The sequence below is a fragment of the Labrus mixtus genome, chromosome 6 (assembly GCF_963584025.1).
Source record: "Labrus mixtus chromosome 6, fLabMix1.1, whole genome shotgun sequence".
Classification (NCBI taxonomy): domain Eukaryota; kingdom Metazoa; phylum Chordata; class Actinopteri; order Labriformes; family Labridae; genus Labrus; species Labrus mixtus.
In genome coordinates, this window is record NC_083617.1 from 1,024,257 (window position 1) to 1,044,256 (window position 20,000).

Here is a 20,000-nt window from a genome sequence, read left to right on the forward strand (position 1 = left end):
GCCACGGCCAAATAGTTCCTCCTCCTCTGTTCAGGGCTCAGAGGTCAGGTTGCACTGGCACAAAGGATGCTAATGATTTAGCAGGCTGGATGTAGCATTAGAATCAAAACGTTTAGTAGCATTGTTGAAGCTAAACCACCAGAATCCAAATCCTGAAACAGCCTGCTGACTCTGGACTTCAGGGTCTTTACGTTCAGAATAACGAGCGTCTGACAGCGAGGAAGACGAGTTTACAAACTGGTTAGAAATATTCAAGTTTCTGTCAGGACTTGTTTGTTTTATTTTAATTCATTTTACCCCAAACAATAGACGAACTGCAGACAGGACAGAACCAGCAGCAGAAACATACAACAGCACCGTACTGACATTCACAGCCCCGAGCCCCCCCTGAGCCCCCCCCTGAGCCCCCCCGAGCCCAAAGCAACATCTAGATGTCATCAAATTCAAGAATAATAATAATAATGATAATAATGATAATAATGATAATGATAATAATGATAATAATGATAATAATAATAATAATAATGATAATAATGATAATAATAATGATAATAATAATGATAATAATGATAATAATAATAATAATAATGATAATAATGATAATGATAATAATGATAATAATAATGATAATGATAATAATGATAATAATAATGATAATAATGATAATAATGATAATGATAATGATAATAATGATAATAATAATACTGATCTAATGATGAAAGATGAAAAAAAAACAACAACAATTAAAAAGAAGACCTGTCAGGGCTTCTGATTCAGTTTGAATTAGTTGGCGTTGCGCTCTGATCCTCAGCAGCTGTGAGATGAAGATTCAGGACTTCAGTTTAAGGTCCAGTTTGTTCTCCAACATCAGAAGGTGTCGACCTTCAGCATCTGAAGCCTCAGGGCCGTCCTCCAGCGAGAGCAGGAAGTAACTCGACGTTCAGTGAACAGTTCAATCATTTCAGAAAAGCTTGTTGTGGGCGGAGGAGGACAGCTGTCAATCAAAAAGTAGACGACCACACCCACAAGGTCTCACCTGCAGAATGAGCCGTTCTGAATATTTATTTTACTCTCCGTAGTTTCGACGTTAAACTGGAATTTCACTGATGAGTTTAGTATGACTGAATAATAATCAGCTGTGGCTCAGTGGTTGAGTTGCTCGTCTGATGGTCGGGAGTTTGAGTCTCTCCCTGGCGGCTGACCTTTGACCCTTCTTTTTTTTCAGACTACCTGGTGCCCCTCCTCAGCTCGGTCTTCATCGTCATCTGGGTCCTCGTGCTGGTCTCCATCCTGCTGTGGTGCATGCGCCGCCGGCGGAAACAGGGCAACCACAACAGCACGACGGTCGCCGGCGCCGAGGACAACACGACCACCAACAACGTGCGCGAGCAGCTGAACCAGATCAAGAACCCGATAGAGAAGCACGCGGTGGCCATCAAGGACTACGAGAACAAAAACTCCATCATCGCCAAAATAAGGACAAATCACCCCGAGGGGGACGAGGACGACAAGGAGAGGCACTTACAGAAGGGCCGCTTCGCCAAACAGCCGGCGTACACACTGGTGGAGCGGGACGAGAAGGCGCCCGTCTCCAACGCCAACTCCACGTCCAAAAACCCGAACTGGACTAACAAACAGGACAACAGAGACTTGGAGACGGCCAACAGCATCAACAGGATGGACTACATCGTATAGCAGACAGCTGTGTTGCCGTGCAACCAAGCCTAATGCCTTCACACCCCGGTGGTGGGTGGAGCGAGGGGGGGGGGGGGGGTGACCCCGCAGTATTCCCCGTGTTAATTTAAGTTTTGACAAGCTGGCTTACACTGGCAGTGACGGTTGCTTTGGTTGGCTGGAGACACGAGGCACTGGTAAACATTTCACTGTAGACGTTCTTCCAACATGTCCGCCTCTGCATTTCACTTCTTCTGTTTTTAAAACGAGCGGACACGTGGAAAGCGGCGCCCGGCGTGATTGTTGTGACAATGACTAAAAAACGACCCGACGTGTTGAAACGACACTCGAGCGAGCTCTTCCCACTTTGTGTTTTCTTTTTCTACACCCGCTTGGAGGAAAGTGCCTTTTCAGCTTTTAGACTTCAGCAACTGTCGAGAAATGAGAAAAAAAAAGATCAACTCTATTATTTATTTTTATTTTGGGGGGAGGGGGGGGGATGACCTGCGGGGGGGATGACCTGCGGGGGGATGGGGGGAGGGGGGAGTTCAATGTCAGCAGTTGCTGCCAATATGAAGAATTTATGTGTCGATTTAGATCCTGTAGATATGTACATTTTTTTTATTAATCATTGTGTATATTTGATTTATTAACTTAATAATCAAGAGCCTTAAGATATCATTCCTTTTTATTTATATGTTCTGTCTAGTTTGAAGGTTTGGATCGCCGTGGAAACCGACCATTTCTTTCATTACTTTTTTTTTTAAGCCAAATTTTTCAAAGCAGACAAAGGACGGGTGCTTTTTCACGCCCGAGAGAGAAAGACGTTTCCATTCTGTTTCACACTTTTTCACATTTCATTATTTGTTGCCGCGACCTCGGTCGAAGACGACAGAACGCCACGGCTGCTGCGAGGGGACGCACATGGCGGCAGACATATTGCTTGCCGCTAATGGATTAATACTTAAGGGAACAAAAAAAAAAGAAAAATCCTTCTGCAGCTTAAACCCATCGACACATTTCAAAAGGCTGTGCGTGGCGAGTGGCGTCAACACGCCACGCCCCACGGTTCCCATCTGCTTTAGGCGGCGTAGATCTCCTGAGCTCGGAGCGTGAGTACTTGAAGAGAAGGGGGGGGGGGTGGGGGCGATGGGAACACACTGCCAGAGTCCGCTTTGTTTCTGTGCACATTTTGTTTCTTTTTTAAAAAAACTTCCTGAGGCTCTTAAAGACAAACATGTTTTATCTCATCTGTCAACGCTTTGAGATCACGGCGACATTTTGTCCCTTTTTTTGACTTTGTGTTATGAACTTGAGAATTATGTGTTGATCTGGCAATATATTTTTGAAAGTCATATTTATTAAATATTTTGTATGAAAAGAGAATTAAAGTTGTCTTTGTTCATGAGAGAGAGTGAAGAGTCTGTCTGTGACGCATCCAGCCCGCCGCTGCCGCCATGGCAACCGCCGCTGGAGACGCATCGTAGACCTCGAGCGCGGTCTCTGTCTAAATGTGTTTACGGCTCCTCGAGCTCAAGTCAATCCTGGACACCGATAGAGCGTTCACACCTGCAGGAAAGTATTTCCTGGAGAAGCCAAATTTTTACCCCCCGGAGTTTCTCCTCCAGCCTCCTCGTTTTTATTCTGCAGAAAGTCAGAGTGAGCTGATGTGAGAACGCAGCAAGATATAATCAGGAGAATTCACCTGGAGCCAGTGGGAGGGGCCAGTGGGAGGGGCCAGTGGTGACCTTTATTCTCTGATCGCTGCACGACCATAGACTGTCCTCCTGAGATGATCTAGATATTTTCAGGACAGATACCCGCGCTCTTCATGATCCTCTTATTGCCTCGTTTGGATTTAAACCGAAAACGTTTGAAACAAGCAGCCGGAGACGCCTTCTCGTGTGGCGTTTGTAACTGATACAGATCTTCCTACAGATCTGTTTAAAAGGATTAAAGCCGAGGCGGGAGATTATCAGCACCTCTTGAACATATACAGGCTTTAAGACGGTGATGGTCACGTTCACTAATCCACCGCGTCGTTTCCGTCATGATGACAGAATCTGCTGCTGACGCCATGCAAAGAGCGCTTCTCACCAGCGCTTCCTGTTGCTAGGTTACAAAGTTTTAAATAGCTCTGTGTGCTAAAGTTTAAGGCATCTGCAGCAGCTTTAGACCTGAACTTAAATCCTCAAAAAGACCGATTAGTTTCTCCTCCGCCATTGTTGTTGACAGAGCTGATACCAGAAGTCCCGCCCTGTCCTTGATTTTGATTGGTCAATCTCAGTGAGAATGCAGCGACAACAAAACAGCTGATGCCGAGGTCGTTTGAGCACCTCGGACACTAAACGCTGCCTTGATTAAGTCAAGAAGACCAAAACGCTGTCAGCTGACACGTGGACTCTTACTCGTTAAACTACTGCCCAATCCCAAACCGACAGGGCCGTTAGCCAATCCAGACGGAGTGTCGCTGATCTACAGTTTATTGGAAGAGATATCAGATTATTTTCAAAAAGACTCTGAGATTTTATTTCACTGGAAAAACAAAATGTATTTACAATTTAAAACGACTTTCCAGGAGAGTAAAACACAGTGATGTTTGCAGGCAGCATGATGTCATGAAGTCGGTCATGTTGGGGTTTAAACCGGGTTATGATGAGTGACTGTAAGGGCGACGACAGCAGCTCCATTTTAACCTGCGATACTGTAGACGTCCTGCTGTTTCCATAAACAACCACAACGCTGCGGGTTCAAATTCAATAAAAAAAAAAAAAGCCTCAGATTTCGAGATTCATTTCAGGTGCTTAGCAACTAAGCGTTGAGCTAATTGTGTATGGATGAAATGCAACAACGAAAAGTACATTTTGGAGAGACGGGGTGCTGAAATATTTCTGGAAAGAGCAATCAATCAGCGCCGAGCTTCAGCGGGGAGACCGGACAGTTTTCAGACACTTAGGAGCCAGAGCTTCAGACTCAGAGCCATGACGTACTGCTCGGCTCCTGCCTGTCTGAAATCCACAATCTCACACACAGAACCAAATCTAAACTCCAATTAAAGGTTTTTGACTTTCATTTGCGAGCCTCTCTTGACCACCACTACTTATGGGTGGAGTGTTAGACAGAGCACGCTCTAGTATCATGGGCCATGATGTTTGTCAGGGTTTGGTGTGTGTGTGTGTGTGTGTGTGTGTGTGTGTGTGTGTGTGTGTTTGCGAGCGCTCTGCGTGTACAGCACATGTGAAAAGAATAAATGTTGCAGTAAAATGTGACACATGTACAAAATGCATCTGGAGTAAACATGCAGCCTGACACAATATCATCTCTATCTCTGTGTGGCGTCAGACATCTTTACTGTACCCCCCCCCCCCTCAGGACCTCTTCTGTCGTCGTAATCTGGAGGTTCTGGGCACATTCTTGCTCCCCTCCTCTGCGAGTGTGGATCTGGAACTAATAGAGGAGCCTGAGGATGCAGGCTTGACAGATAGGCCCCTCAGACTTGCGGGCAGCCTGTTTTGGTTTGTCTGTGCCGTGTTATTGCTTGTGAGGGGGGGGCTCTGGGCCCGTTTCCCTGGAGTAAGCAGCTCCACTTCCACTGTGGTTTTGCTGTGCTCTGAGACTGGGAGAGCCTTGGACTCTGCGTCGGCTGGAGGAAGGGGCTGCAGAGGAGGAGGGTCATGCTTGGGTGTTTGTGTGGAGCCCTTGTTGTAGGGGGTCTGCGTCGCGGCTGGAGGTCTTCCAGGGCACGTCATCTTGGCCTTCTGCGGGTGAGGGTCTTCTTCCCCTGGATCACTCGGCTTGCTCCTCTTGCTCCTGCTCGTCTCCTGACTGATTGCATGTTGGCAGGAAGCTAGGGAGGCCCCACGTGGGTCGGGTCTGTCTGGAGGACTACTCTCAGTCTGCTGCTCCCGGGTCTGGCCCCGCTTCACACTCTGAGCTCCAGCTTCATTTAAGGCTCTGGGGACCGGCTCCTGGTGGTCTGCCGCCTTCTCTTCAGAGCTGGACTCAGTCTCTTTGGGGCTTAATTCTGACTCTCTATGTTCCCCTCTTTGGTTTCTGGGCCAGGCTCTCTGGTCCATCAGCCGCTCCCCCGTGCTGGAGCCACAGCGCTCTCGTTGGACACTGGCTTGTTTGGCTCTGAGAAAAAGTGAAAAGGAAACGAGGATGTGAGCAGATACTCGAGTGTCCTCTCTTGACTGAAGGGGTTTGGAAAAGGTTCTGCGTTAGATCATACTTACATCTTTTGAAGCGCAGTCTTCTTTGTTTTTGTGGAGCTGTTTAACGGCTCTTGGGTTTCTCCCACTCTGGAAAAATACTCCGATCTGCTTTGTTCCTTCTGCTCGCTCTACGGAGGACAAACAGAGTCAACACAAAGAAGTATTATTCCTGGCGTCGCCTGGAAAGGTTTGATTTGTCTTCTCCAAGAATGATAATGTGATGAATTCAATTAAAAGATAAAATAATCAGAGGATCAGGTTCTGAACATTGACCCTCCTGTGTTCCAGACTGTTACATCACAGCGTCACCTCATCATCTGAATTATGATTTAAAACATGTTCTATGACGCCTTTAAAGACACTCACTAACTCCCCAGCTGGCACAGAGGATTAGTCCCTCACTTACTGCTGTCAGGAGCAACCACCTCAAAGGCTTTGAAAATAATCAGCGTCTTGTCAGAGTGTGACGTGTTCCTCTGCTGTCTGAGGTTTGGAGTGAAGCTCGCAGCCTGAGGCACAGTTACTAAATGGTTAAACTGTGTTGACAAGTTAAAACAGAGATTAAAGCGGGATCATTAAGAGATGATGGAGCGAGGCAGAGGAAAAATACAACTGAGGCTCCTTAATGTAAAAAAAGCAAATAGAACGTCTCATGAGATAAAAACATTTGTAAGAAAAGCGTTATTGTTCGTTGACTTCAGCGGTTTTCACACTCCTGAAAATGTGATGTTGCTTGGTCATATATGTTTCTGACCGGAGAGGAAGAGGCGGGGAGCTAAGAGCAAGGAGCAACAAACTCCGGTGTTGAAAGTGAAGCCAATGCTACGCTCTGCCAATGAAAGGCGTCTGATCCAACCTTCACAACAGGGTCCTAAGTCTCTGACTAGACTCTTCTCCTCTGTCGCCCCCCGGTGGTGGAATGAACTTCCAAACTCCATGTGATCTGCAGAGTCCCTCTGCACCTTTAAGAAAAAGCTAAAGACCCAGCTCTTTCATGAATACCTACTAACTTAATGATGATGGTCTCCATATTATTGATGATGATGATGGTAATGACGATGGTTTTTGTTTGATAACGACGACTTATAAGATGGTTTCTATACTGATTAGAGCTCTCAAGAACTGCCCTCAATGTTGTGCTTTGCCTCTGGTCACTTCCTGTCAGCACCTGTGTGTCCAATCAGACTCAAAGCTGATCGTTTGCTCTTACTCACATTGTTCCCTTTTTTCTAGATCCTTGCTTGTGTTGTTCTTACTCTCTGATGTACGTCACTTTGGATAAAAGAGTCTGCAGAGTGAATTGTAGAATTGTAGATGCTGAAGTGTAACATCCTGCAGTTCCTGGAGTGTCCACTAGAGGCTGGCTGCAGAAGCACAGGAAGTCACATACACACCCATTCTAAAAAGCCTGTTTTTACAGCAGAGATTAACATGTTTACAGCCTGGTTCAAAAAACCAAATAGGTGTGATTAGCTCATGTCTCGATGGACACACACTGTACGGGGGGGGTGAATGTTTTGATGACTCATCAGTTTTGATTTGATGAAGGATAATTCGGCTCACACCGATTTACCAAAGAAAGGAGAAAGTCTGAGTAAAATGTGTGTAAAAAAAACATGGCTGTTTACATTCATGTAAGTAGCTAACCATGAGTTTTTGTTCATGTGTGAAAACAACATTTAATTTTCAAGATCACTTAACAAAGCAAGGCTCCTAATCACTCCCCATTGTTAACAGTTTCTTGCTTTCTGTCTACTTTAAAGTGATGAATCATCCCTCCTATAAACACTACACTCTCTAACACTAAAGATTAAAAAGTAAACTCAAAGCTGGCTGCAACGATTAGCTCAGGGTTGAAAGTTCAACATACCCGCATACTGAGGGGAACCTCTGAGGCAGAACAAGGAGCGGGCCAAAAGATTGGATCTCACCAACATGTGCCCTCAACAGGCCACTAATGAAGGTTAATAACAGGTCCTTTCCTCGGCTGACCTCAAACAGACTCTGGATTTATGAGAGACCCCGTGCTAAATTGAGCAGAAAGTAAAGGTTGAGAGCCCGTCAGGTTATCACAAGTGAGGGAATATCTGAGTCGCTCTGGTTCAGAGATTAAACCTGAATAAGCAGCAAACAGGTGAATAGATTCAGTACTTGAGTTTTAAAGTGATAAGAGGAACAACACGGCAAACATTCATCAAAGACGGCGACTAGAGCCTGAATGATGCGTTGCACCTGATGGGTCAGATATTCAAACTGCTATGCTATCAGTCACAATTTAGCAAAGTTTTGTTTGAAATTGTTTGTTGGTAAACAATGAAATTTGGTTTGGTCGAGTGTGGCTAACGTTAGCAGTGCTAACACTTTTTTGCTTGAGTGGGAAGAAAGGTTAACTTAAATATACAGACAGGCAGGCGATGTACTTCAATATCTGGCACCACAGATTTGGTCCATTGGCTGACTGGTGACCTGGGTTAGGGTTAGGGTTAGGGTTAGGGTAGCCTATTAGCCTATTAGGGCTTTTAGGGGCTTTGGGAATGCTAACAGCTATTGGGTGCAGTGTTGGTAAGGATGCTAACATTGCACACAATTAAAATACTTACATGCTGATGTTTTGCAGGTATGATGTGTACAATGTTCTCCAACATTAGCACCACTAATGAGCACATAAAACAAAGTGTAGCTGAGGATGTTGCAGATATTTGGTCCACACCAAATATTTGGGTAAAATAATTATTTTTTGGACGAATGAGCATGCACCCAGCGTGCAGAGGCCACGGTCGGATCGGCCATCCGGTGTTCGAGACCAACCATCAACATTAGCCACATTGTTCCCTACTCTTTCCTCACAAAATGTCTTCACTGTCCTGAATAAAGCCAAATGTGCCTTAAAATATAAAAATGTGACAGATGATAGCAAACCATTCCAGAGAAAAATGTCACTCCTTAAGCCTGAATATCAACACTCTGAGACGCTAGCAGTAAAGTCAGGAAACCAAAAGTCAGGGAGGTGTATCCTGTGGGGATTAGGAGTGTCTGCACCAAATATTTTGCCAATCCATGGAGTAAATACTGAAATGTTTGATATGTAAGTCAGAGTTCTAACGTGCTGGTGACGTAAGATAAAAGGTCACAGATTCACTCAAGTATTTGAGTTTATCCACTTTACCCAAATTCAGCCATCAAGTATTTGTTGGAGCTGTAATAGTTGGGTCCGAGGTGGTGGATGAACCGACATGAGAGCCCTGTCACTAGCAGCCTATTGCAGTGGGAAAACTCAACCAGACAGAAGTTAAATGTTGGAAAATTTGAGGTTACGTCCACAATGTTTATTTCAAATCAGCCATTTTCAGATCGTTACTTTTCCATAAACTGTTTGGTGAAATGATCAATGTGAACTCTTAGAGGGGGAAAACCAATGTGGTAAGTTTGGCATCCACCAGTTCCTGTGAGCGTGGAGAAAAAAAACCCCATTAACGTCCTCTCCCACTTCTTCTGTCATGATACCAATGACAACATTTGACCTGACACCCAAGAGAGAAGAATTCAGTTTCTCATGCTGCAAAGACAAACTGGGGCAAAGCTCGAGACCATGCAACAGCACTGCGGTGTGGACGGGATAACGAGGCCAAGACGGAGGTGAGGGAGGGGATTGATTCAGGAGGCTGGACGACAAGGAAGTGGGCAGAGATGACGAGGAAACAAGGGACAAGATACAACAGAATGAAGAATAGAAATGAGAGCGTTAAAGGGGGGGCACAACAAAAGAAGAGGCACCCGCCCCCGCCCCTCCCAGAGTCATGTTGCTTGACCTCCACAGTCTCTCCAGCATGCCCACAAACACAAGAATCCCCACACAGGATGTCCTCCACAGGCTGCCCTTTGTGCAGAGAGGGAGTCGTGCCACAGTGTGGGCAGAAGTTCAGACTTTACACTCTCTCATGTCCGGAGCTGCAGCTAGCCTTGGATTTGGATTTGGGACAGTGACACACATAAAAAAAAAAATCTGCATTTGCCTACGCACTCACACACCCACACCCACCCCAACAACAACAACAACAATTCTGAGAAAGGTGTGGGTGCTTGTCATTTGCATCGTAGGGCCTTGATGTGTATTCTCTTTTGGTTGAGATTTGAATTAATGCTGTTTGAAAGTGAACTTGAAAGAAGAAGAATCAACAGGGAGCCGAGGGGAGGATCTCTGGGAAAGTTTAGTGCCGTTCTGTTCCTGTCGGCACGACTTCAAAAGAGCAAGAGGAGGAAGGAGGGACAGAAAGAACAGAGCGATGGAAAGAAAGAAGCATGAAGAGACGATGAGGAGGAAATACTTAATGAATAGAAGAGGAAGATGGAAAGAGAGACAGAGAGAGAGAGAGAGAAAGAGAGAGAGAGAGAGAGTAAGGCATGAATCATGATGTTCAGGGGTCCAGGGGTTGGATATTCTGCATAGAGCTACTAGAGTAGAAATAACTGACATTAAAGGCAGAGAGAGAGAGAGAGATGGTGCATGAACAGTACAAATATCACAGGCTATCTGGATTAAACTGTAAGTATTGTGTGGGAACCAAGTTGGCCTAATCTTGTTCGGAATGATGCAAACTCCCAATAGCTGGAAAGTGTCCCATGTAACAGGAGGGAGGGGTGGTGGTGAATAAGAATTTCTACCAGCCGCCGCTACCACAACCACCTCTCTCTCTCTCTCTCTCTCTCTGCAACAAGGGTTTACCCCCCCTGCCGCCAGCCAGTCTGTTCGCCCCCACACAAAGCTGCACAACACTTCTCATGATGCAACACGTAGAGCAGAGAGGAACAGTGCCCTCCCCGGCCCTGGAGCCTCCAGAACAACACAGCTCCACCACGGGAGCTGCAACAAGACAAGCACATCTGGATGTCAGATTATAAGAGATAAACCTGGCGAAAGGAGGGCGAGGAGAGCGCAGTGAATGAATCACTCGGTTTTAAAATGATACCGGTGCGGACTCTTACAGCAGCTTGCCTTAACTCCCAATGACTCCTGGAGACAACTTCAAAAAGATAAGCAGCCACAGGCTCCATAAAATACAGGCGCTGCCGTTTAAGATCAGGCTAAGACACAAATAAGGAGATTATGTGGGTTACCTTTGCAGCTGCACATGAAAGTAATGCACTGATACAGCCTCTTCTGTTTAGAGGATGACTTAACATAGAGGTTCAGACTTTATATTCTACAAGAAAGCTAACATTCAAGAGCTCATAGCAGGCTTCTTGCAGCTTGATGACGATGCATTTTGTACTTTATCCAACAGACTTATTAAGGGCCAAAGAGGTCCCAAAGAGAGGCATTGCAAACTCCAAGCTGGAGTTCAAACATGAGGAATTCCAGGAAGAAAAAAACAAGTCGACTAGTCAGAAAACAGGCCGGCACTGAAAGCTCCAATCAACCATCAACTGTGTGTTTGCTTGTGATGTTCCACAGTGGGAGCCAGATTGTTTGTTTTTGGATTTACTCCGTCTTTGTAGCTCACCTAACACACAAAACCAGCAAGATGCCATCGTTTAAAGCCAGTTACTCAATCATCCGTCGCAAAAGCAATGAATCATTCCACTTGAAATGTTTGAACTATTTGTTATAAAAGTGGAATTATTTTTTTCTGTCCTGGTAAGCCTTTTGAACAGCTTTGTTATGGCTCAGCTAAGTATACAAAATCCTTAAACTGGCACCAGGAAACATCAACACATCTGAACTGTCAGGGCAAAAAATAACCTCCTGCAGAGCAAACCCCGCCCCTCCCCGGGTCCCACACAGGAATCATGCCCTGTTTGTCTAAGCTCACCACATCTTCCTTGCAACAAAGTCAACAAACATGCATGGGCACATACTTAAAATAGAGGACACTTCTTATCCCTGAACAATGAAATGTTTCTGGATACACCCATGTGTAGAGATTAAGACAAGCTGTTAACTGTTTGGAGTCATTTTGTGGAAATCATTGAAAGCAGATTAAGGCGGGATGAAACGATGGGACACGATTGTGTTTTGTGCGGGACGATTGGCGAGTATTTGGCGTCAGAGGAGAGTTGAGATCAGCAGACGCTGGACGCTTGGGAAAGCTCTGCTGCTAGCCCAATGCGAGCTGTGAGGAATAGAGGCGCGTTGAGGTCATGAGTAAACACACAGACTCGTCCGGGGGGGGGGGGGGGGGGGGCTGGAAACACATCTGCTCTGCCTTTGATCCAAACTTCTGCAGCCCAGCACGCCACTCACCTCAGCTGCCCACTCTGCGCCTGACTAGAAAACAACGGCCACAATCCTAAACACTGGTTTCTTCCTTCCCATGCTGCCCTCCACACTGTTGCTGCTGACTCACAATAGGAGATTTTTTTTTTTTTTAGAAGGACATGAATCTTCAAATGTCAAGGAAAAATAAAAACACTGTCGAGGAGATGCCTTGTGATTGATTCCCACGGTCTCTTGCTAATGTTGCCCCCGACTCTCAGAGCAACAGTTGAATCTGGGTTTCTAGGTTGCTACAGAATAAATGAGGCTGTTTAAAGTTCAGATTTAAAAACATTAACCCCTTAGACGTGAGGCATGACAGGAAACTGATAGACTTCACTATGTCCAAACCTCTCACCTGATGGTGTCAGAAGTTCTACTATGTCTGTACTTTTACATAAAAAAAGCCTTGAAATCTAGCTTAAGGTTATGCAATTTGAAACGGCTTTAAACACTTTTATCTTCAACTTTGACCTCAACGTGTCATCCAGACTGGTTTATGTCAGACAGACACACTTTCCTTGTAGCTCTGTTGTGTCCTCCACCTTCTCCTGTCAGAAATATCTGCCTTGTTCTTTAACTTGATACTCTAATACTCTGATACTCAGCACGCGAGGGTCAGATATCCCATCGCACACAATCACACGCTCGCTGTCCACGCCGCATCAGTTAAATATTCAATTATCTGCTCTGTGAATTTCAGTTTTCCCTTGTTAACATTATCACATGTGGTGCTTTTATTTTGAAGATGGACAAACAGAAGTGTGGTGCTTTTGTTTTGAAGGTGTGCAAACAGAAGTGTGGTGCTTTTATTTTGAAGGTGTGCAAACAGAAGTGTGGTGCTTTTGTTTTGAAGGTGTGCAAACAGAAGTGTGGTGCTTTTGTTTTGAAGGTGTGCAAACAGAAGTGTGGTGCTTTTATTTTGAAGGTGTACAAACTGAAATGTGGTGCTTTTATTTTGAAGGTGGACAAACAGAAGTGTGGTGCTTTCATTTTGAAGGTGTGCAAACAGAAGTGTGGTGCTTTTATTTTGAAGGTGTGCAAACTGAAGTGTGGTGCTTTTATTTTGAAGGTGTACAAACTGAAGTGCGGTGCTTTTATTTTGACGGTGGGAAACTGAAGTGCGGGGCTTTTATTTTGACAGTGGGCAAACTGAAGTGCGGTGCTTTTATTTTGACAGTGGGCAAACTGAAGTGTGGTGCCAGTGATGACAATATCTAATCAGACATGTTTGTTATTTTGAACCAGGCTGTAAACATGTTTATTATGCTGTAAAAATGTTGGTTTTTTTTGCCAGTCATGTGAATGTGACTTCCTGTGCTCCTGGAGCCTGCCTCAAGCGGACACTCGACAAACTGCAGGAATTTTGCACTTCTTCCGCATTGGCTTCATTTTTCAAGACTAGAGGTTGCCGCTTGGTGAAAACATTTACCAAACATCTACAAACTGAAGCCCCAAGTACCAAAAATCAACAATAATTGGTGTCCTTGCTCGTTGGCCACGACTGGAAATGACTAAATCTCACCATGTCCTCTTCAAACTGAACCACAGCTGAAAATATGACTAATAAGAGTTCACAGAGTACAGGAGACGTACAGCATGCGGAGTGTGGGAGGGAGACGTTGACTTTCACGGGACAAAAGGCCAACCATGATGTCACCTTAGTTCCCTCACAACATAACCCCCTGACCTTGTGAGAAGTGAAAATTTGATGAGTCTTCATTTCCACTGCGGTTCAGGATTTTTGTGAAATAAGTCACACGGACTGAACCCTAACAATCCTCCCTACATACAGGGGGAACGTGGTCTGTGTTTTTAGGACCAGCAGGCTCGTGCTGTCAGGAGCTGAGCGATTAAACGACCTCCTCTTTAACGTATGAGAAAACTTGACATTAAACTCAATAGAGCCCATTATATTCAGACAGCAATGTTATTATGCATTACATTGCTCTTGACCAACATCATAACAGTTTTCATTCACTTTAAGGACTTGGCAGCATTTTCTGTTAAACATTTTCTCTCTGACAAACAAGAAGAGAGAGAGCGATGTAAACAAATTGGTGTTTTTGTCATGTGAGAACCTTCAGCCGTGCTGTCTGGTATCTTTCCCTTACAAACCACGCTCGAGGTTCGGGCTAGTGAGAGCTCCACCACAAGACTCCCACCCTCCAATTCCCTCTGCTTGTACTGTATGAGCCCAGAGAGAACCACATCCTGAGGAGAGGAACGCCATCGACAGCAATGCCTCCTTGAACTGGAAAAATTGGTTACACAATCTGAACTTTTCACTGACGACTGTGTTGCTCAAGTAAAAATATTACAATCGCTGCTTTCATTGGACGCCAAACTGTGGAGAGGCGTTTGTAAGGGGGAAACAATAGCGGAAAAACCCCCCAGTAGAAAAACCAGCAGGCGACTGATCATGGGATGGGAGAGATGTCTGTCCTTGATGTGAGTGCCAAGGTGAAAAGCTGCACCATCGTTTCCCAGGATTCTCCGGGGAGTTCTGGATCAGATGAGCTCTGTCCGCAGGATGGTCGTCTGACACGTGAATAGAACGTCTACAGAAGAAGATCTTATGACAAGAGAACATGATGTTCACAGCAGGGAAATATCCACTGAACACAACGTTATCAGAGTCCAATCAATCAGGTGACCATAGACTGAAAAGAAGAGAGAAGAAGAAAGTCAACGCCTGAGAGAACCCTGCATTCTCTCTAACAGCCAGCAGGGGGTAACTGCACTGGTTGCAAAACAAAAAAATCCCCCCAAAAAACAGGTAAAGGAAATTACTTCTTGGTTTATAATGTCAGGCAACATTCTCATAATGAATCAAGCTTTCTGCAATTCAGCAAGACGTCAATTTTTCAAATGAATGTCCAATAAACAAAAACATGGACTAAATATATGGACTGGTTCTCATGATGTTTGGGTTCTTCAGATGTTAAGGTTCTCATAGTGGATTCTTATGTCTGATTTCCTTTGTTGTTTGTGTTTATTTGTTTGTTGTTTTTTTGGGGGGGTTGTTTGTTAGCTGGGTCTTTAGCTTTTTCTTAAAGGTGCAGAGGGACTCTGAAGATCAAATGGAGTTTGGTCGTTCGTTCCACCACCGGGGGGCGACAGAGTAACAAATCCCACACATACACATTCATACACCGCCAACGAGGCAGCGGGCGCAAATCTTTGCCCAAAGACACATCAACATGTGGCTGCAGGAGCTGGGGATCGAACCCCCGACCTCACGCTAAGGAGACGACCGACTCTACCAACTGACTCACAGACGCTCAGGTGCAAGTGACCCGTCTGTTCACCGGGCACCACATGAGGGCTCAATAACACCTACGCTATTTTTCATTGCCGGTCCCTGTAGCTGCTGCCCCTCCTAAAATCCGGGCCTGATCCACTTCCTGTATCTTGTTGGGTAATCCTGAGTCTTTGGTCCGATGTGTTTCAAACTATAGAATCAGGATTCTTAAAGAAGATGAAATCTGTGTTTTAAAGAAAGAAAAGAGCGACTTCACATTTTCCCACAACAAGCTTTTAAGGGTTTTAGTTGAAAGCTTTTTGGTTTTCCTTGTTTCATTTTTGCCAAAACAGATCTCTTGTGAAAGTAGCACGACGTTCTCATAATGTGAACGATTATTTTTGGCGATATTTTGTGACCGCCCATTAACGTTGAGGTTAACAAGAGCAAGAGCAGAAAGTGTTCAACTGGAGTCGACCTGGCAGAATGTGTGAGCAGGAACTCTTTGAAGGAGGACGATGACTCTGCAGCTTTGGACTCTCCCCCCCACCCCCCCTCCCCCTCCTCACAAGGTCCCTGAAAAGCCCGCCCCCCCACCCGCACGTAAACACATCAGCATATATAAAGTGAGTGCACCATTTGGCAACACATCCCTATAATAACACACAGAGCAGGACGGATCTGCCAGGCGACTGGAAGAGGAAATAGAGGAGTATAAACAGCACTCACCGCGGCCGGGCTCGGGTTTCCACTGAGCGCTGAGGCATCCTCCGGACAGCTCGCACACACAACATAGCGTTCAGGAAAGACACGCAGATCTGCAGGCGGAGACAACGCAGAACCATGCTTAGTTAATATCAGGGTTCACCTCTAATTACGAGTACAAGACGGAGCGAGGGAAATGTGGTGGAGGTCTGAATTCACATCTACAAAACACCAAGTATTTACGACCCCTCAGATCGGGGGGTGGGGGGGGGGAATGATAGTTTACAGATAATTGCTTCGCTTTATGAGCCGCGTAAGCAGTATGAAATATTAGAAAATGTGATGTTGATGGCGGCTCCTGGGAGTCATTTCACTGCTTTTCAAAGACTTCAAAGGCAAAGATCATTTACAAAGACAACACTTTAAACATCCATTATGTCATGATAATAAATCCAGCTAACCCCGACTTGTCTTCTGAACTGGACGGCCCAGTTGGGAACTTTATGACTTATGTCCTGTTATAAAGTGTATAAAAAGAGGACGTCCATATTCGTCCTCTCTCTCCTGTGCATGGTCGCGTGCATCATGACGCCGAAAGTATTGATGAAAAAAGAAGCTTCCTTCATGTGCAGATGAAACGGCCTTTTGTCAAACTGTTGAAATAACATTACGGGGACGGCGTCCAGCTTCTGTGTGGAGGTGCAGATCCTGTGGAAACTGCTCGTGAGATAGAGGCAACTTTTCAAATAATCCGACCTCCGGGACGCTGGTGGCGCAGTGGTTAATGCGCGCACCCCATGTATGGAGGCTGTAGTCCTTCAAGCGGGCAGCCCAGGTTCAAGTCCGACCTGTGGCTTCTTTCCCGCATGTCATTCCCCTCTCTCTCTCTCTCCCTGATTTCTGACTCTATCCACTGTCCTATCTCTCAAATAAAGGCACAAAAAGACAAAAAATAAATCTTTAAAAAATATGGCAACCTCCATCATCGGGCTTCATAACGCCTCTTCAGAAATCTGTGATGTCACTGAGAGTACGTCCATGTTTTATACACACTGGTAATAATCTGAGATTTAACAAAAAACTGTCCGTTTAAAGTTTAATTTAACATTTTTTTGTGCTGTAGGATGAAATGAAACGATTCCCTAATGAGGGGAAGCCGCTGCACTTTATGAAAGACTTGTGTAAATCAGTGAACTTCAGAAAACTCAAAGTACTTTTGTCTTTTTCGATTCTCAGATTTTTTGAAATTTTCAAAATCCAAAACAAAAAACGCCAACCAGAATTTACATTTTTAGACACTTCAAATCCATTATTACCCCTTTACCTTTTCTGAAGATTACTTCCTTCTTAATATAGATGGAAATGGACGTAACAGGAGCAAAATGTACTGCTTCAAACTGAAACATTTAGAAGTGACACAAAATACAGCAACCGGTATTCCCAGGATAAAGTGGACTTGTTGGGTAGTAAAGCGTTTTTTTGCACTCAGAATAAAGACGTTCAACCATCTGTTTTAGAGCTGCTGTAATTATTTTTTACATGACATAACCACGAGGTAAAGCTAACTTAGTGGACCAAATGACACGACTTTTGACCCCGGGAGGCTGGGTCTGATTTGACTTGTGCATGGGACCTGCTGAGAGAAGCCGTGGTCTCAGTCTGCAGCAGGTCAGAGCAGCCTGAACGTCCCGGGCCCCTCAGGGAGCAGATATTAACTTTACTGACAGGAAGAGAACCATGTTGGTCCCATGAAAAGGTGGCCAAGGGTCACAGGCGCTAGATGAGCCGTGGAGATAGATTCTCACTGCCCTCCAATCTCCCACTCTCAGCAGCCTCTCAGGGGAGCCACTTAATGGCCGCGTGCTCTCAGGAACACTCGGAGCAGGTAGAGACAGGACGTTAAAAAACAAGTGAGGGGGAGAAAAGTCAACATGCACAGCACAGATGACTCGATCTTTCTGTGGGAAACATGAAGTACGTACCCCCATAGCGCTGCTTGACGATGCAGCGGAGGTTGAAGTGCCTCTTCAGGAAGTTGGCCACCAGGCTGAAGCGTTCCCCTAAAAAACCACAGAAGAAGAGAAGAGTTAGAAACACACTTTAACTATCATGGTTTTAAATCTTCCAGTGCTGACACCAGTGGATATTTTTGGGCTGGGATCTCTCTGCATGATGCATGATTAACCTCCTGATACGCTAATAACGTTTACTCAGTTTACCGCCGCAACACAAAACAGCCACTGTTCGTAATCAAATCATTTTCTTGGCCATGCAAATGTTATCCAAACTCTGAGAGAGCGTTAAATAAAAACACAAACCAAAGTTAAAAAATTTGATCTAATAAAAAAAAAAAAACTTTCATATGATGAACAGCTGGCTCTGTTTCCCCCTCGCAACCGACTCCGATGCACAGAGCCGGTTTGCAAATCCTCCAAGAAGAAGTAACCATGGCAACCACTCGCTAGGCTGAGTCCATCCTGCTAACTGTGGATGTTTTTGTTGTTTCTGAGACGACAACATCGACCCTCTTCCTGCGTCCACCTCTACCCGTGCAGCTCAGAGGATGAAACGGCGGTTTTTGAAGCGACAGGAGGACATTTAGAATCACGTCATATGGCGGTCCACTTCCTGGTTTGAGCACGGTTTGCATTCACATTTCTTGTCGACAGTACTGGAGTACACATGCTGGAGGCCGCCTCTTCAATCAGACTCAGCGGTACGTTTGTCTTCACACTGATCAAATGAACCGGACTTTGGGTCAAGTGTACTCAGATCTGGACCCGGGTCCTTAATGTGACACCACGCTCATTAAAACGGGGATTTAATACATTTATACTTAATTTTCTTTCAAATATGTAAATGAAATCGTGAAGTGTTGTGATCATTTCTTTGCTTCATCTTAACTGTGTGATCTGTATGAGCTACTCAGTCTGTAGGGACTTGGGCTGGGAATCAGAGGGTCGTCAGTTCAAGTCCCGGCACGGACCAAATCTGGAAGTTGGTCTGGTAGCTGGAGAGGTGCCAGTCCACTTCCTGAGCACTGCCGAGGTGCCCTTGAGCAAGACACCGAACCCCAAAACTGCTCTGGAGCACTCGCTGTGTGCACCCCCCCCCCCCTCACTCTGAGACCTCTCCATTAGTGCAAGTCCATGAACTGTTTGTTCATGTTTGTGTAGCATGTTCACTAAACAGAGTGTAAGAGACTCTTCATCGTGTTTTCATTTTCTGACCTCCCAGTCGGGCACAGACGAGCCGTGGCCCGGGCCTCTGCTCTATTTGTCCTGGAATGTTTGTCATGCTATGTAAGATGTGCTGGGCAGAAACAGCGGCCTGTTGCCTAATCTGGGAGGAATTTGTTGACTTAAAGCGAGAGGCTGGCTAACACGCTATCTAGTTGTTCTTTGTAAACAAGACAACAGTGCTGGGAAGCAGACGGAGCGCTCTCCTCCTAAATTACACTTTTTCTCTTCTTGATGCTGCAAAACTAAACCCTCCACCTCGGCTTTGTCTTCTTCTCTTCAGGCCTCCTCGTGTTGCTGCCGTGTGAAAAACTCGTTAACTGCTAACCGTGGGGATTTCTGAATTTTAGGTTCAATTAAAGGATTACATGTCCTCCATAGTTTGAGAAAATCCTGACCTCTCACTCCCTGGATAATGTCAGACTGCACGCTCATCAAACTCAAACACGAGGCTGTCTTCATCTCTGACACTTCAGACGTGTTTACCCGTGGGCGGCCCTGACAGTCACTCGTCAATAAGACTCGGAGGAACTCGGACAAGCCTCTGCTAAGAGTTGACCTGCGCCTCAGATAAATATGCTCCACACTGAGCATAACAGAGCAGACAGCGTGGGCCCACACACGAGTGTGAGGGGGGGGGCCTCTGTGAACATTCCCCCTCTCCCTGCCGG

At 45.4% G+C, this 20,000-nt stretch overlaps 2 protein-coding genes across 2 annotated transcripts in view; one reads left to right on the forward strand and one right to left on the reverse strand.

Annotated features, from left to right (window-relative positions):
- Nucleotides 1–3,082, forward strand: part of LOC132976058 (protein jagged-1b-like) — a gene marked incomplete at its 5' end in the record, with an annotated part of 13,077 nt that extends 9,995 nt beyond the window's left edge. The window contains one exon of the mRNA XM_061040994.1: nt 1,226–3,082. Coding sequence (XP_060896977.1) covers nt 1,226–1,695 — 470 coding nt within the window. The remainder of the gene's footprint in view (nt 1–1,225) is intronic.
- Nucleotides 3,083–4,205: 1,123 nt separating this feature from the next.
- Nucleotides 4,206–20,000, reverse strand: part of LOC132976059 (protein SLX4IP-like) — an 18,751-nt gene continuing 2,956 nt past the window's right edge. The window contains exons 2-5 of the mRNA XM_061040995.1: nt 18,073–18,188; nt 16,115–16,203; nt 5,910–6,016; nt 4,206–5,808 (exon numbers count right to left, since the gene is read on the reverse strand). Coding sequence (XP_060896978.1) covers nt 5,043–5,808; nt 5,910–6,016; nt 16,115–16,203; nt 18,073–18,188 — 1,078 coding nt within the window. The 3' untranslated portion in view covers nt 4,206–5,042. The remainder of the gene's footprint in view (nt 5,809–5,909; nt 6,017–16,114; nt 16,204–18,072; nt 18,189–20,000) is intronic.